This window comes from Cavia porcellus, unplaced genomic scaffold, assembly GCF_034190915.1.
Source record: "Cavia porcellus strain 051 isolate PalLab524CR breed Dunkin Hartley unplaced genomic scaffold, mCavPor4.1 scaffold_19, whole genome shotgun sequence".
Lineage (NCBI taxonomy): Eukaryota > Metazoa > Chordata > Mammalia > Rodentia > Caviidae > Cavia > Cavia porcellus.
In genome coordinates, this window is record NW_026947502.1 from 34,315,555 (window position 1) to 34,334,222 (window position 18,668).

The 18,668-nt window shown below is 41.4% G+C and overlaps 1 protein-coding gene and 1 pseudogene across 8 annotated transcripts in view; one reads left to right on the forward strand and one right to left on the reverse strand.

Moving 5' to 3' along the window:
- The window catches only part of Klhl3 (kelch like family member 3), a 111,123-nt gene that overhangs the window by 39,994 nt on the left and 52,461 nt on the right, over positions 1-18,668 (reverse strand). For all 8 annotated transcript variants that reach the window (XM_063230930.1, XM_063230931.1, XM_063230929.1 and 5 more), the window contains one exon: positions 9,542-9,651. In XM_063230930.1, the coding sequence (XP_063087000.1) occupies positions 9,542-9,651 (110 nt within the window). The remainder of the gene's footprint in view (positions 1-9,541; positions 9,652-18,668) is intronic.
- LOC106028380 (large ribosomal subunit protein eL33-like) lies at positions 11,999-12,319 on the forward strand (annotated as a pseudogene).

The following is an 18,668-nucleotide window of genomic DNA, read 5'->3' on the forward strand; positions in this document are numbered from 1 at the left end:
ATGAATAACAACAAGCACAGTGCTGTTTCTTACATATATGATTTGATTTAACCCCCTTCAAAACAAAACTTCAAAGCTAGTTTCATTAGTCATAATTCAGTTTATAGAGGAGGAAATAGCTTGAGAAAGGCTGCCTGGTGTCCAAGGTCACACTGGCAGGAAGCAGCAGGTCTGGGACTTGAACTCACCTAACTCCAAAAACACAAATTTGAGGCAAGTTCGTTGAAAGAGCACAGTTAGTTGAAACCCTTGAGCCAACTGTTGAATTGGGAGATTAAGTTAATTTATAAGACTTAATTACAGACCTCCACACCCTCATGGGACATCAGACCTGAGGACACTGCTGCTTTTCCAGGCACTGAGACAATAGTTTGCTACATCTGCGGCCATGCTTCTAAAGCAAGAGGATAGTGTGTCTGTAAACAAGAATGACTCTGCCAGATGCTAGTTTTTATTTGTTAAATACAAGCTTAACTAGAGGTGCATTACCCAAACTGCTACCACATTGTTACACATAGCACCAGAGACAACTGGGAGCAGTGGTGTGCTGGAGCTGGAGCTCTTTGCGACTCACTGTTTACTGACATTACACTGGCAGTTTGAAATCAGACTCAGTGAAAACATTCACACCGTGATAGTCAGCAAATGAATGTTTTATCCTGTTCTGACTAGAAACCTACCCAGTTGCATGCATCCTTCTGATAGCACCATCATGTTAACGTTTCATATGACCTCTAAGAGCTCTTTCTTATAATTGCTTCATTTCATACTCGCAAGGGCCCTAAGAAACAGTGACAGTGCTCACTTACAAAGAGGAAAGTGAGACAAAGAATCATGAAGCAGAGTACCCAACATTATCGAGCTAACTGGTGAAAGGGTAGCAATTAAAACTACTGGCTTTCAGTCTGCACTTTACAGTGCACTGTACATTTCCTTCTAATTACATTTCAGCTTATTGCTACAAACTTATTTATTTTTCTAGATTTTTTTCTTTCCTATGTGATTATAAATTCTACAAAGGCTGGAATATTATGTGTTATGACTAACACTCTGCCACAATGAAAACTCCAGATGAATATTTTTGAGAGGATTTATAAGTTAATGAAAGCATAATGAATGGTCACATGATTTTCTTCTTCCAGTAGCAAATTGCCCATCATCTCATTTCAGTTAACCAAAAAGAATAATAAAAATAAAAATACCCAGCCTGGAAATTGTTCTTCAGCTTTCTACTACTGCCACTGACAGTAAGACTTTCATTAGGGGCCTATGAAGAACACGAAAGGAACTAAAACACAGTCTTTTGATAGAAATGCCTGCAAGCTGAGAAACTACTGTAGTGGCACTAATCCTATGAATGACAGAAAGATGACATAAGGTTGGAGAATGTCTGCCAGTCATTATGATGGACTGAGTTGCCTTAAGAGGAATCCTTCTCTATTTGTGAAAATGATGTATTACCAAAAGAGCTGTACTCAAAAACAGGAAGAAAATGTCCAAGTACTTAAATAAGAACAAGTCAAGTCAAAGAGCTGAATTGCAGTTGAAGCCAACACAGTTCACAGGGATAATTCAAATATGGGCATTAGTGATCAAGAACTGGTATCCTATTGAGCAGAGAGTTTGGGCCACCAGATCCTTAAGTGTTGCCCCAGCTAAAAAACCAGGACTAGATGAACTCCGCTTATCTGCAATGGTAAAAAAAAAAAGGACCATCCTCCTGTCAGCTGGCATATGGTAAAAACTACATGGTCAAGAAATCTGAACTCTAGGATCCCACCACCTGCAGATGTGGGATTCAAACTGACCTTGTCCAAGTGGCATGGGGCATACCTAAGATGAGTAATTCAAACATTGTTTCCAAACCAGTGAATCTGCTCTGCAGGGGCACTTTCTACAGCACAAGCAACCCAGACCCAGATATAACACCTTCTAAAGATGAAGTCACAATCAAAAACTACAAATCACGGAAGAAATGAAATGCCAAAAAAAATACCAACAGATGCGATAAACAGTAGAATACCTGGAGTGACCAAAGAAAGGTAGCTCAAGAGTATTTTTTATAACGTGTTCCTAAGAATAGTAGATACAGAAGATATTTTACAATAAAGGTACTCAGTATCAATGCGCCTGCAGAACACATATTACACACCCACGTCCCCTTTACAGATTCAAATGGCTCCTTATAAAAGCTCTGATGGGTCCTGCACCAAAGAAATCTGTAATTTTGTTTAATGTCTCCTGAACATATCTGACTTGAGAAATTCTTTTTGTCTTAACCTCAACACCTGTAAACATCTTACAATATTGTTTTACAGGACACCAAATACTGACCTAAAGAAGGAAGCTGTCATTCCTTTCCTCTTCCCACTACCCCTTTCAACAGACCCTTGATGGCATCACTCAGGTTACTCATTACCCCCAACACAGGAAAATATTCCGAACTCTCATGTCTTTATTCATACTATTCCTCTAAGTTGGAGGGCTTTCTAAAATCCTCACTTTCCAAGTCTTCACCAATTAGTCCTTTTCCACAATGCCTTTTTTACTCAACCACCTGGAATAAAATGTTCTAAGGTGATTTCTTAAACTTTGATTATAAACAACCATCTCTTTCAGTCACATACTACAGACACACGTTTTCCGTCTGTCTTCCCAATAGACCGTGAGCTCTTGAAGAGTGATGACCAGGTGCCACTCAGAAAGTCTCAGGATGGTGCATTATGAAAAATAACAGTGTAAGAGGCAGAATAATGGTGTAAGAGGCAGCTTCAAGTCACAGAGCTATCTACTGCTAGCAAGTTGTATGTTTTTATTGAGCTGTAGTTTCTTCCCCTACACAAACGAACTAAAATAATGTGGTTAATAGTATGTTGGACAAAAGAAGCCAGACACAAAAGCATAAGCACTCCATTATTCCACATATATAAGGTTCCAAAATGCCTAAATGCAAGTATAGCATAAGAAGTCAAATGATAGTTACCGCACTGGGATTGAGGTCTGTTTCTTGATCCGAGTGATTTATTTCATTAAAAGTTGCATTGCAAACTTTCACGTGTTCATTTCTCTATGAACTTATGTAACACAATCTTCACATTTTTAAAAAATGTGAGAAATGTGCCTAGAGAACATTTCTCTAGGTACTCATCTTTAATCGCACATAGTACGATTTCTGTTCACAAGAAATTATGGTAGATTTCTGTTCACAAGCGCTGTGGCATTCTGCACGTGGATGGTTACTCAGTAGCATTCTCCAAAGGAGAGCAGTAAAAAGAGTAATCCTGAACAAGAGCCCAGGCTGGACCACCTTCTGCAGACTGAAAAGCTGGCCAGTACCTCACAAAAAGGCAAGGCTTTTGCCAGCCCAGTCTATCAGCCAGAGTCTATCTGCTCAGTCCCTAAATAATATCACCACAGCCATCACTTAAGCCCAGCCTACTGGCCAAGGCCCTGTAGTCTGCATCCCTCAGCCACCAGCCTGTAGCCTCTACCTGGGCTTGGAATTCAGACAGAAAGGCATGTAACACTAATGATCCTGAGAGACAAGGAGCCAGTCCCTTCCAGGAGACGAAAGATAACAATTTGGCACCTGAAACATGCGTTCTAAAATATTATTATGCAGAGAAAATCTAACCTGCACTTCTCAACTTCTCATTAAAACATGCACTTAACAGCAATCTAGTTTTTTTTTTTTTTTTTTTTGAGACAGGGTCTCACTATGTAGTGTAGGCCAAACTTTAACTTGCTTATATGGCCCAGGCTGGCTCAAATTCACAGTGATCCTCTGGATTCAACTTCCCAAGTGCTGGGATTATAGGCATGTGCCATCACACCTGGCCAAATTTTTGGTTTTTTAGCAATTTAATTTTTTAAGGACAACCAATTTTTTGCTGATCTATACTTAAAATATGAGCCTTTGTCCCTTAGTACTCACTGAGCTATCCCTGAAAAACTTCAATATTGTTTCATAAAAAGGCACAAAATTCTTGACATGTAAAAAAGCATTTTTAAAAGCTCAGAAAGCAAAGATGCAGAAAAATCCAAGAATTTCTAGTCCTGCAGCATTTTAGGGGCAAAACTACATTGGAGCTCTAGAATCATAGTCGTATGTCTTTTTCTTAGGGTACTTGTCCCAGATGCTTGCTTACTTATCTTTCCTCTGGGACAATAAACATCTCTCTGCTCACAGGTTCAGCTCTGCCCTGCTACACTTCCCACGTGGAAGAATCAGATGACTGAGAGGGGCTCGCTCCTTGGTGTCTTAGCTTTATCTTTCGTGGGGAGTCCTCCTCAAAGAATAATATTGTATGAGTCCTACAAGATCCATTGTCCCCCACTCAAGTATCATTTTTTGTTTTTGGTAGCAAGGCTTTATATTCATTAAAAATATTAAAGGTAGGAAAAGAAATACACTCTGCAGAGTGAATGTAAGCCACCGAGGAAGCTCATTGCAGCCTGTAACAGGGAATTTTAAGCAAGGAGAAAAAAAACCACATAAAGGAAAAGCAAAGGCCCATGACCTCCCTTGCTCTCTAGTTCCCCTATCTGTCCTATTCTCTGAAAAAAAAAATGTTAAAAATTTTCTCAAAACTCAGCTAGCTCAGGGAAGAGTCCAGCATCAGTCTGCCCTTCACATCCTTCACACCCCCCTGGGGTACTATGTGCGATTCAAGATGAGTAAGCCACCCTCACGGCCCATAAGGAGTATGAGTACAGAAGGGAAAAAGGCACAGGCAAACATGGTCCAGACTGGAGGAAGAATAATTTCTGAACGCCAGGAATGCCCAAACAAGAACTGGAGGTGCTCGGAAACAGAGAAGCAAGAGCTTGCTACCCTGTCAATCTCAGCCTCAGCTAGGTACACCTCTTCACACAGCAACGTCCCAGACTTGTGGGAAGAACCTATCCCCAAGAAAGGCAAGCCAATAGTTCTTCATACAAACAGCAATAATAATAGCAGCAATAGTGATAGTATCATACAAGTAATGGATACGTCCTGGGTTCTAGATTTTCTTCATATGTTAACTCATTTCAATTTTAGAACCACTCTGTGAGACATATACTACACTATCATAACCCATTTTTAGAAGTAAGAAAACTGAGCTTTATTCTTTCTTTCAACAAATGTTTTCTTCAATGTCTATTATGAACCTTATATCACTCTAGCACTAAAAGCCAGATAGACAAACTCTCTTAACCATATGAAGTATAGTGTTTTTCTTGTTGCTGAGACAAATTAGCAACACTCAAAGCTAAAGGAGGAAAGATTTATTTTGGCTTACAGTCTGTAGAGGTTTCAGTTCATAATAGGCTGGCTCCAATCGCATAACAGTGGATGTTGCAGAGGAGAAACAGTTCATAGTGGGCAGAAAACAGCAAAGCAGTGAGGTACTGAAGAAGCAGCAAGTGACAAGCAATGACCTTATTTCTGCCCCTTATATCCTATCCAGGATACCCACCTTTAGGGTGGGCAGCACTCACACCCAGGGCAGGGCAGCTGTAAGTCTAGTATCACACCAGGGATCAATCCCAACATCATATCCTTGATCCCAGCATCTCACACTCTAGATCCAGACACCTCTGAAAAGCCTCACCTATGACTGCATAAGACTTTTGGGGCACATCTAGATATAAGCCATAACATATGCTATGTTCTGGTGGGAGATAGGGTCTTTATTTAAGGAAGACAAGAGTTAAACCCAGCCAATCTTGACTGGAGAACCTATATAGTACTTTCAAACTTGCAAGAAGCAATCTGGTTGGGCCTGGATGCTGCTTCTTACACTCATCATTAAATTTCCTCTACTGTAGAACATGCAGCTTCATTCTCCTTGAAAGGCTAGAATATGACTGTATCTTATAATACATGTTAAAATAAGAAACTCATGAGCTGGAGGCAGGAAAGCAAATCATAGTATAGCTGATACTGTTTTTTAAATGTGGTTTTAGCTGAACACAGGTTATTTGATCACCAACTCCTTTGAATTTTTTTTAACAAATGCTAACATTAAATGAAGTCAAGCTTGAAGACTTCTAACATTACTTCCAAAAATCCCACTACAAAATAATGTTTGAAAAAGATATTATGCATACAAGAGATCTCTTACCATGTGCAATACAATTAAAGGGAGTGGAAATCACAAAATCTCCCAGAACAGACATAGAAATTTCAAAATCAAAATAACTAGGATTCAGAAGACAGTTATAGGAAGTTTTTAGCTATTCAGATCACAGCAATACATGATCTATTAAGGGAACATAAAACTACTGATTTAGCCAACAAAAAAAAAAATATAGACCAGCCAGGTGTGGTGGTACATGTCTGTAAACCCAGCATTTGAGAGGTTGAGGCAGGAGGATCACTGTGCGTTTGAGGCCAGCCTAATCTACAAAATGAGTTCAAGGCCAACCTGAACTACATAGTGAAACCCTGTTTCAAAAAGACAAAAAAAAAAAAAAAAAAAGCAGACCAAACCTATTACTCTTTGATAGGCTTCAAAACTGCACAGCTGGTCTTACAGGTACTGAAGGCCTCAAGAGAATGAATAACATGCTTTATGAAGTGCATCACATAATTCTGAAGTTACACATAATTTCTAAAAAACAAATATTATGCGGAACTTCATTAATGTGAAAAACACCTGAGATAGGAGATTAGGGTGTGACAAAAGCTGGGTAGGAAAGTAGGTGTGACCTATGAATTATAAGATCCCAGACACATGTGTAAAGCAGTTCCCAAAGCCCTGCACATGGACTCTTCTTGAGATCTCAAGAAGGTTGCCAATAGGGTGGCCTAGATTTGTGTTATAGCTTGTGTCTAGATGTGCCCCCAAAGCCTCATGTGGTGATAGGTGGGGCTTTTTCAGGGATGCCTGGATATAGAGTATGCGACACTGTGATTGAGTCATGGTATAATGCAAGGATCACGGGCACTAGGATTAAGGGTATGAGTGTTACCTTTCCTAAATAGCCAGGATAAGACCTGTGGTCATTCCTGTATTGCTTTGCTATCTTCAGCCTGCCATGAACTGTTTCTCCTGTGATGTCACCCTGCCTTGGAACCAACTAATTATGGACTGAAACCTCTACCATGGACTAAATAAATCTTACCTCCTTTAACTTTGGGTGTCCAGTATTTTGTCTCAGCCTTGAGAAAAGTAACAAAGACAACTTGACATGAGGCTGAGGTGTAGGATCTCTGCACTGCTGCTCAGGACCAGGATGCAGAAGTTTTCAAGAACTTCCTTAAGATTTGGACAGTATAAAAGAAAGGCAGGCAGCCAGGAGGAGCTAGTGCCATTATAACTTTCTATGAGAGCCCACTCTGGGTTTCACAAATGCAGTGTGTACTTTTATCTTTACTCTAACCCTCTTTTTCTCTTTACTTGGCCCAAGCTAACTCTGCAGAGCCAGTTGCTCTCCCACTCTTCACGTTTACTTTCTCAAATAAACTCTGCCACTGCTTTTTGTTCGTTTCATTCAATTCTTTGCGATAAGAAGAACTTAGACTCTAACTTCAGAGGGAGAGGTAAGCAACCCAAATCCAGTCATGTTTACTGGTAAGCCACATTTTTGGAAACAAGCTATCTGATAACACACCTACATATTCTCTAAACTCTGCTTATACAGCGTATGTAAGCATATGAATTAATAAGGGCCACTACACACATTTTTCAAGTGTGAATATTTAAACCCACATTTCTTTTTTCTAGAGAGATGTAGCTGACTCAAGCGCATATTTTAAATGATCAATGACATAATATCATTGCCCTTATCAAAGGTGATGATGTCAATTATAGTGATAACCGCCATAAAGCACTTATTAAATACAGTATTTGATGTTTTACACCTTTCATCTCTAATACTCATGACAACCCTATAAAGGAGGTATCCTTAGAATTTCCATTTTACATTTGAGGAAACTTAGGCCCAAACACATCAGCAGCTTCTCAAGGTCACACAGCCAGTAAGCAGAGACTGGAATCAGATCGCCCTGAGTTCAAAGCCCCAACAGACTCCAGGGTACAATGCCCCCCTCCCTAAAAACCTAACCCTCCACCCAGATACAGCAAGCACAGATACACCTTCACTTAGAGAAAATACACTTAGGATCTCAAGCAGGATAAGTCAGCAGGAATTCAGGTAGCAGCAACCCATTTATATGACTGTTCCCATTTTCTCAATGCATACTTTCAAACGCTTTCAAACAAGCCTCAAATTAGCCAGCTGCCTCAATGTTCATGCAGCCAATCAACTGTCCAGTTGTGCTACTCTAGGAGCAAAATCCAGAGATAACAGTAAATAAGCTTGAAAAGAAACAAAAGTTTCTGGAATTAAGGCATGAAGGGGCCTATGTCCCAGCCATGGGCCCCATTTGACCTGGAGACACTATTTCACATCAGTCTTATTGGAAGCAAAGGCCTCTCTAAGCCCATGGCAATCAAGTTTGCTGTACTAGTCACCTTCTGGGGATCCATCTGTGGTCTCAGGACACAGAGTTCTAATAAGGAACTGCTTTTATTCTTGACTGAACTTTCCCACGATGATAGGCCCGGGAACTTGTGAGTTTTTCATTATTCTCTGGACATGTGCCACTGTGCAGTTTCATCGCTGGTGTACAAATCCTTTTCAAGGTTTTTCCTTGCATATACCCTAGAAAAGGACCTCCTGTTTGGACACTAAGAGTGGACTAAGGTATTTAAAATACCCAAGAAATACTTACTGGGCATTTCTGTAGATGAACAGTAAGATAAGGTTCCTGCCAAAAGGGAATGCAGAGTTGCCTATGGGAGATAAGAGTGCTCAGAACCACCTACAACAAACAAGAGGACAAGTGGGAAGTTGGCCTGGCACACAGAGGAGGGAGGGCTTTGCTCCAGATCCAAGATCAAGAGTAAATCTCATCTAATATTAAGCACCTTCAAAGCACTATGCTAGATGTTCTAAAGTGTTCTACATGGTACACTATCCTTCCTAATCCTACCCCCATCCTGTGGAATCTCCTCTAATATAGCATTATTATCCTCATTTAACAAATGAGAACACAGAGAAAAGGGAAAGGGCCTAGCCCAACCCACTTGCCAACACCAGAATTAAGATTGAGATCTGCTGGCCAACACCTAGGTGTATGTTATTTACACCACAACAGATTATATCTCCTGAAGCAAAGAAATTCCCGGTAGTAAAGGAATCTGAACTGGTTTCCTCCTTGTAATATGGAGATAATAGCAATGCCAGCTTCACAGAGCTACGGTGAAGGCTGATTGAAGTGAAGAACAAAAGGACTTATCATAATGCTTGGCAAACTGTCAAAGTGCAATAAACAGAGATAGTTCTGCCATCTTACCATCATCATCTTTCTTCCTTAAAGGCCCAGTGGTCATAAGCCAAAAAGGCCTTTAAATTTTTTGTTTTTCCGATTAAAAAGATTTTTAAAAATAAACATTTGTCTTCCTCTGAAAAACCTTCCTCTGAAACGCAAGTGATTCCTGTAACCTTCTCACCATCAAAGCTACTGCTTGATCAGTGAGCCAAGCCTTACCTTCTCTTCTGAAGAAACAGTCAGTTTGTCACTGGATATCAAGCTGCACACCTGGTCCAAATTCAAGCTGAGAAACTCTTCCCCCAGCATCACCTCTGGAAAGTGCTGTTCTGTTCAAAAAGAAAAAAAGAAAAAGAAGAAGAAGTTAAGACACAAAAGCTGTGACCTATTCCTGGTCCTCTATGAGCCAATGTCAGAATGGTCTGCAGGACTCAAGAGTGCAGGCCTGGGGCTGGGGGTGGGAGTGGGTGGTGGAGGAAGAGGCAGAGACAAGAATCACAGAGTCATCCTGACTAGAGGGAAACTAGCCTTTCAATTCAGCAGCAAAGGCATATATCACCCTGGGTGATCCTGTCCTGAACATCAACACAAATGAAAATGGGGCAGAGAGATCTGAAGATACAGTTTTCTCCTTGTTCTGTAAAATTAATAACAGCCTTGCAGGAAAGCCTCCCGGGGACCTGCCTACATAATTGAGCTCATTTCCCCTCAAGGCATGAACATGGTGCCTCCTGCTGCTCAGTCAAACAAAAATGGGTCAGAACAGTTAGAACAGTCAGAACAGACCCATTTTGGGGTCTAGAAGGCTGGAGGTTTTTGTAGGAAGTCAACAGAAGGAAGTTAGAAGACTGGATCATCCTATCAAACCTGTTATAGTGACTCACTGATCTATGAGTAGACCCAGTTAAGCATCCATCTAGGTGTGGTGGCAACAAGTTGGCCACCACCACTGAGCACAGCCCATAGCAGCCAGCCTGGGCAGCTGTAAGATAAGAAAATCTGGGAACAACTGGAGCAAGACAAAACACACAGGCCTGAGGTCCATAAAAGGAAAATGGGGGAAATTCCAACTCTGACATTTGCTTGGACATCACCCTGCCATTACAGGACATTTTAACCACGATATGTCACCCCACTTTAGAAAGAGAGAATTCAGGTTCCAATTCTGGCTTTGTCATTTATGAGCTGAGTCCTTGAGCCAATGACGGCATCACCTTGCTGGGGTTTCTACCCTTTTTTGGAAAATGGAGGTAACATTTCTTTGTCTTTCTTTGCTCCCAGGAACAGATGAGACTGGATCTGTGCAAGCGTTTTATAAGCCCTTCCAGGTGAGTACACCCAAAAGTGGACAACCTGCCATTTATCTGCCACTTACTGAACAGCAGCTGCACTCCTTGTCCTCCTGCCTCCTCCCTTCCTTCCTTTGGTATCTTTGCTTCACCTTCGTGGCCTCTGGGCTAACTTTAAAGGGCCACACCTCCCTCATACTGAGTGCTACCCCTACTTAGTCAGGATGGACTGCTTAATGAGATGCAGAGTCCCTGTACGCCTAGAAGATGGCTGAAACAGGAAGCCCACTGCAGTTGCACATTAAAATAGAAAACTGAACCATGTTAAGCCTGTCTTTCACATTCACCAGCTTTAAAGCCAAAGAACTTAAGATTTAAATCATTGCTTGAAAAGCAATCATTTTTTTTTGTACTTAAATTATTTCAGACTCAAAGAATTTCCAAGTGAATTCCTGCCTTCATCAAGATTCCCTACATGTTAGTATTTTACTCTCAGAGATGTTATAAACAATTTCCTTCATCTTTCACTGGGAAAAAAAAAGGGTTCCCTACTTGTTCCCCATCAGCCTAATGAAATCACTGTGGTCACAAAAAGCTTTTCCATCCTGAAACTCAGAACTGTTTACACATAAGAAGGCAAATCTAAAAGTCAGATCCTTTATGGAGGGAAGCAATAGTCATAAAATAAGTCTTCGCAAAGCTAGTCTTTGTTGCGTCATATTGCAGTAAGAAAGTCTGTCAGTCTGAGGTCCTCAGGAGAGTCTTGCAAAGCAGCACCAACACCTCTATGGTCCAGAACCACATCTGGTCTTCCAAACTTTATCTATGGTGAAGCAAAAATCTGATGTTTAGAAGAGGGAAGAAAGGGAAAAGGACAAGTGGAGGCAAGAAAGTAAAACTGTGTGTTGCGAAACAAAACCAATGCCTTCCTTATAGTGCAGGAAACCAAAGCGGATTGAGCTTGGATTTTGAGAAGTTCGGTAATGCATATTCCGTAACACATCCAATGAACAAACTGAAAGTAGTCAGAGATAAATGAAGGCAGGAAGTAGTCAGCCTCTTCCATCTTTCTATCTCTTGCCCTGTGGGGCATGGCAAGACTTGAATCCAGGTCCCTTTTTTCTGAAGCAGGCTGTTTCTTTGTCCATAAGGAATATCCCACTGAAACCCATTCAGAAATCCTCCCAGAATGCAGTGTCTGGTGGGGAGGGGGCAACAGGGGAAGTAACAGGTAGCAACTGCTTATCCAAGCCTGGTACCCAGGGACCCAGGGCATTTGCAGGGCACAAGTCGAGGAGACAAGAAAGGGTTCAAGGAGGAAACACACTCTTCCCATCATCATGGAGGCTATGAGGATGGCTGGGAAGAGGACTTCTAAAAGGCAAATATGTCTGGAAGGCTGTGTTGTGGGGCCACTTTTACTACTATAAATGAGACCTCTGAGACCGAAGCAAGCATATATCTCTTAAAACTAAAGCTGTGTATGCCCAGGATGAAACTGAATTCTATTTGGGCATGAAATGTACTTATGTATACAAAGCAGAGAACAACACAGTAACTCCTGGCAGCAAACCAAACAAAACCAGAGTAATCTAGCGAATAAGAACTCATACCACGGAAACAGTGGCATAGTTTGTGCCAAAATGGAAAGCGACTTTCCTGTAAAGGCCACAGAATCTGAGTGGTGCTCTAGCCCTCAAGCGTTTAACTAATGAAAAATAAATAAATAAAAATGGATCTGGAAGTCACAAAAACAAGCAAGAAAGAAAAATGCCTTCTCTTCTTAGTCTGAGGATACAGGTTGAGCCTGTAGAATCTTTGGCCCAGAGCCACTTTTCTGTTAGCAAAATTTAAGAAACAATGATATAGAAAAAAACAGAAGGATCCTGAGCTAATGTAACTTCTTGGGAAATAGAAATTTCTCAGAAGACAGTGTATTCAAAATCAGACTTCTTCACAGTTGCTTCCCAGAAAGTACCCACTCCGCCTCCAGGACATCCTTTTTGTGAATCATCCTTTGCTTTTAACATGATTTTATTTTGTTTTGTTTGTCTTTGCCTTTAATATATTAACAGAGACTCTGGTAAAGACCCTTAGGTAAGACAAGACCTGGGTTCAGCTCCTCTACTTACTTCTTTCCAGACTTCGGTTTCCTCATCCATAAAAACAGAACCATAATGAGAGTCTTGCGAGTGTTTTGAAGCTCACGGATGATAATATATACTAGCCTGTTTTGGAGTTTTTAAGAACCTCTTTAGAAATGAAAGATGATTATTATCAGCCCATGTTCCTCTTTTCGAAAGTCCAGTTCTGGAGATAGCACCACTCCTTGAACTCATGACTTTGCACTTACCAAGCAGGCACTTATGCCGCCAAGTTAAACCCCTGCCCTCGCACCACTCTTTAACAGAGAAGCTTTTGCACAGCACTGAGACATCCTCTGGGTCTGCAGGGATGGGAACTATAAAATTGTAAAGCCTAAGTGTAAGTTCACTGAATTCAATAAACTTTCTAGGGATACAAGTTGTTCAATATCTTACGGCTGCAATTTTCCCATCTAGTAAATGGAACTAATAATAATTATGTATCTTATAAAAGTGTCAGGGGTATTAAGTAAGCAAATACATAAAAACTCACATTGTCATCGTAAAGACTACAAAACACCAAATTTCAGCATTTCTTGTTAGAAGAAAAAGAAGAAGGAAAAGGAGGAGGGAGAAGGAGGAGGAAAAGGGAAAGGGGAAGGGAAACGGTTAGGGGAAGGAGCAGGGAAGAAGAAGAAGGGACCCAAGCTGATGACTACAAAGGAGCCTCCCAGCTCACCAGAGAGCTAGAACTCGGTAGCAATGATTCCAACCCAAGCCCACAGGGCCCGACTGGCAGTAAAGCCTTGAGGAAAAACAAAAGCACGGGAGCAGGAAAATTCAGAGCCATACAGACAACAGCAGCTGTGGAGTCTAGCTAGAGCCTATGCTGCCTTTAGTCCTCTAACAAAGATTTACCGAATATTCACTAAGCACACAGAACTGTGCCAGGTTTCTAGGCACACAAAGGACAGGCAAGGCCAGACCTGGAGGGAGAGGGTTATAGCATCCTTTATTAACCATGGGCTAGCTCCTTCAGAGGAGCTCGCCAATACCAAGCTCTAACTTGATCTTTTCTTTTTCCCTAAAGAGTAGAAACAAAGCAAAAAAGAAGTCAATTAACTAAGGGTTCTGGTTAAGAGTCCTAATTAACAAACCTTAACACTGTTTAAGTTCAAGACCTGCCTTATAGAATACAATTTTTGTATTTCTGTTCATTTACATAACAAATTATAGCAAAGAGAGAGAGGCTCCCCATAACTTCTAGTGTTTTCCCCACTGATCACACCTTTCCAATATTGAGAGGATGAGACAACAGGAGGCACACACCCTTAAAAGTGTTTTTTCTGCAGGCACAGGTGGGTCTTCAGAAGGACACAGGCATGCAGAGGGTTCCAAGGAATTTCTAACACTAGCTAACACAGTGCTAGAAATTTTCCATGTATTATGTCCCCAAATATGCCCAAAAGCTCTGCTGAACTGAAAAATTAATCCTGCCACTTTATAGATGGAGAAACAGAAGCTCAAAAAACCTAAATCATATGCTTAGGTTCACACAATAGTAGGTACAGAGCCAGATTCTGAAACCAAGGTTTTTTGACTATAATAATAAATATTCTGTGGCATTTACTTCAGTCCATAAGATCATAAAAGCCATCCTGAGCAAGCCACTGGGATGAAATTTAATACAGACATTAGAAAACTGTAAAAATTCCTTTCAGGGTAGAGGAAGAGAGAAAGAGAAGGAGACAGAGGCAGACACAGAAAGAACATGAACCTAAGGAACTTCCTTTAAAAAAATAATAATAATCCACCAAACTAGATGAAGAGATATTCTTCAATGGTTACAAAGCCCCCCAAACAGGAAGTAATTATTGTCATAGCCCTAATCATGCTGCTTTATCACAGAAAGCCTCCTGGTCAAACTGTAACTGAGAGTCCCATGAGGGCAGGCACTAAGTTTGTGCTATTTGACACTGAATCCCAGGAACTAACACAACGTCCACATCTATTGAGCTCTGGAACGATACCACACTTCGGTGCCCATTCTCCTGGGCTGCCTATAGCTCAGGCAACCTCCCAAGCTATTCCTAAGCCTATTTCTCCCTCTTTCATGGAGTGAAATATATTAAAGTCTTTAGCTGGTTCATCTAAGCCAGTGCTGGCAAACTTATGTGACGTGTGCCACAGAAGACACACGGGGCCCTCTCTGTTGGCATGTGAACCAAGTATGTGAGTTGTCTTTTTCTAAACTGAAACCTCAAGATTCAGGTATAATTGTAGTATTGACACTTTGTGATAAATAAGTAGGTTTGGGGTTACAGTTTGGACACTCAGTCTCTAGAAGGTTCACCATCACTGATTTAAGCTATAAACCCAGGACAAATGGAACTGATAAGCCACCTGTGACTTATTTAACCTGAAGAGGTAAAACAAACCCTGTAATTCCCGGGGCCACTGGCCCTAGGGGACAGGTGTGAGTGCCTTTGAACCAAGCCACTGGCCACAGCCACAGGAAAGCTCAGATGACACAAATGAACACAAAAACAGAATAAAATTTTGGCAGGGTGGAAAATAAAACAGAACTGCTTTAAGTCTCTCTCTTGCTTTAGATTGCCTATTTTTAGAGAATAGAAGCAAGCTTTCCTGAAACAGTATTTGACTTTTCAGGCTCACACTCTCTCTTCTGCAGGGAAAAAGACTTTGCTCCTATAGGAAAATAAAAGAGACCTACCTTGACCTCTTCCCAGAAGGGCCAAGACCTCTGGGCCAGACTCTCATTGTTATTACCTCTATCCTCTCCAGGTGAGTAGGTCATCAGCTTTTTCCATGTTGACTCTCTGTGTTGACTTTCCATGATGACTCCAGAAATATGTGTACCATCCCTCCCCCTCACAGACATCACTTTGCCCTTCCTCCATCTCTCTCTCTGGCATACACACACACACACAACAGAACCAAGGGCTGAATCAACACTGCCCGGTCATCTGCACTATTCATACAATCCTGAAAATGTAAGACACAAGTTTCCTAAAGTCCCCACAAAGATTAGTTAACCACAAAACTGTCTGTGTTGCTGCTTCACTTGCAGCCTTCAAGTTAGAATCAGAAAGTCAAGGGGAACCAGGAATGGCAGGGGTAAGGCAATGAATGACCAGGGCATGACAGCTGCACCATCCCGGCTGAGCTGGGAAATAAGTGGTGGGGCTCCCAGCACAGGCCGCAGGAGTCAGATGGCCTGGTCATGAATTTCGGTACTGCCACCTGCAAGCTATGTTATCTTGGGCAAGCCACTAAACCTCTCTAGAGTTTCAATTTCTTCACCTGTAAACTGAGAAAATGCTAAGTGCCTGCCTGGCAAGTGCGAGGTCATGAGTTCAATCCCTAGTACAAAAAATGTAAAACATTGAGAAAATGGGATAACTATCTCTTATGATTAGGTGACCAAAATGAAGTGATGCTTATGTCACATGTAGCATCATGCGTGGTACACAGCAAATTAGTCCTACCATTATCTGCATCACTATCACTATCTCCCTATGCCAAGTTAGAAAGTAATCTTAAAAGAAGATCCTCAGTGCATCAGAGGTTTGTGTTTTTTAAATGCTTTGACAAACCTCTCTGTTGCCCTTAATTTAATTATTTCATTCCATGATCTCAAATGACCCAATCAACTGAAAAACGCCCATTTCTCTCTAAAAGCACATGAAATCTTATGGCTTTTCCATCCTGCAGCTGGAGGGTTTCAGTTTAGCTTGGGCAGGCTGATGTAAACAACATGTCCAAAGAATTTTAATTGCTATTTCATTAATGAGGGCCTATTAAAATCCCTCCCAACCAGCTCTGTTGATGGCCTAGCACATGGCCATCCAAATTACCAAACAACAAAGTCCCCATAAACCTGGGCCCCGGCCTCTGAGGTTAACGATTAAGCAGTGCTGGAAACAGTAATGAGGCAGAAGAAACAGGCTGTGCAAAACACTAGGTCGGTCTCCCAGCTACTTGCCACCCAGGAGGACTGGGGAACTCAGTCCCCCTTCCCAGCAGAAGGGGCCTGAGTCGTCAGCTTCTACAGGTGGCACCGGCCTCCTCCCATAAACAGTGACATCTATCACAGCCATAGTCTGAGGGCGTCCTGAGACGGAATCTGGATCCAGAGGAAGAGAGATTGCTGCAGCAGGAAGAGACAGAGCTGCTCCACACAGGAAATCAAACAGGCTGTTGAATGAAGGGAGGTGATGCTCCAACCTCCACAAAGTCTGTTCTCACCAGGGAGGCTGAAGACTTAACAGAAAGGAAGAGCTAGACTTAAAAATAAGCACCCTGAACCAAAAGAGAAATTTGGCACTCTTTTGATTTTTGTTTTGGTTTGTTTTTCATTTTTTGTTTTGGTGCTGGGGATCAAACCCCAGACACCCTAGATAAGCATGCTCCACCACTGAGCTATACCTTCAGCCCTAACAAATTTCTATATGCATGTTCTCTTAGTCCAAAATGATACTACAAAGGTTATCTCCTGTAGGTATACTATCAAATATACTCCAAAATATTGTGGATAATCTCAATCATTTTCTATGAAAGGAAAAATTGGAAACATTAATGTTCATCAATCGAGGGCAATTTAAATAAACTATCATTTATTCATATGAAATAGAAAACATAAAAAGAGCCATACCTGAGGATCTGAAAAGAATTCCAAGATTTTAAGGTTTAATGAACACAAAATGCTTCTCCTTACATCAGTTAAAAATCATAATATATAAATTCTCTAGGGATACCCAATATACTTGTGTACTGTTTGCATGAGTGTAAGCTGCTTTCATTGAATATATTCTCTGAAGTTTTAAAATATTGGTATATATATATATATATATATATATATATATTGCACAAGAAAATATTCAGAATACAGTACTAAGGATTTTTTAAGCTGGAAAGTATGCATGTACAATATGCATGTGAAAGGGATCTGAAGGATTCAAAAGAATTATACCAAGGTGCTGCCTGGGTTCTCTCTGGTGTTTTTCAAGTTCTTGCTCCCTGTCAGCTTTTTCTGTAATGATCAGGGATGGGTTTTGTACTAAAGTAGCAATAAGGATACCTTATAAAAAGAAAGCTTCATTAGAGAGGAAAAAGAGCACATTTCAGAGGCAAAGCTACTACAGACAGGGGAGCAGTGCCTGGCTGACCAGAGACTGAGGAGGGTTGGGGAGCCAGCTAGGAGCACACCTGCCTGTGCATCTGGATGAAGAGAAACTAAGGAAAAAGCCCTGAAAATAACCCTTCTCCCTCAGAGTATGTGTGGTTCTCACCCAAAGATTTATAGTAACCTGAGGATTCCTGTCTCTCCATTCTAGACCCAGCTCTGAGGCTCTCTCAGGGCAGACGATGAGGCTGGTAGAAAGGCTCTAGCACATATGCCAGGGGTATCTCATTCTGTAGAACACACTCCTTCCTGCCCTGCTCCACCCTCAAACCATGCTAGTAACAGAGAAGGATGTACTACCTCCACCACACAGGAGAGAACAGGCCCAGGGACACTCAGCTCCACCGTGTTGGCTGCTCTGATTCTGCTTCTAATCATTTCTAGGCTTAAAATACCTTCCAATGCATGGCATACACCCCAGGGGACCTTTAATCGCAGGACCAACACTGTCCCTTGCGCATGACACTAGGGGAATATACACTTCTACGTGTACAGTGTCACTAAGTGCCAAATCTGCCTCAAGAAGTAGCGATAGCAGAGAGCACCAAGTTCCATCTAAAAAACCAAGAAAACAAAGCAGACCCACCCCAGTGCAAGGGAGTAAGCAAATACAGTCATTTTCAACTTCCTACTCTAGCACCACAAAGTATTACCTTTACTTCTTCTAACGTCTTTTCCTTCTAATGGTCTTCACTTTTGCATCCTCATCCCACCTTAAAAATACAACCATCCTGTTGTGCACAGCAAAGAGCTGCAAAGAAAACAAT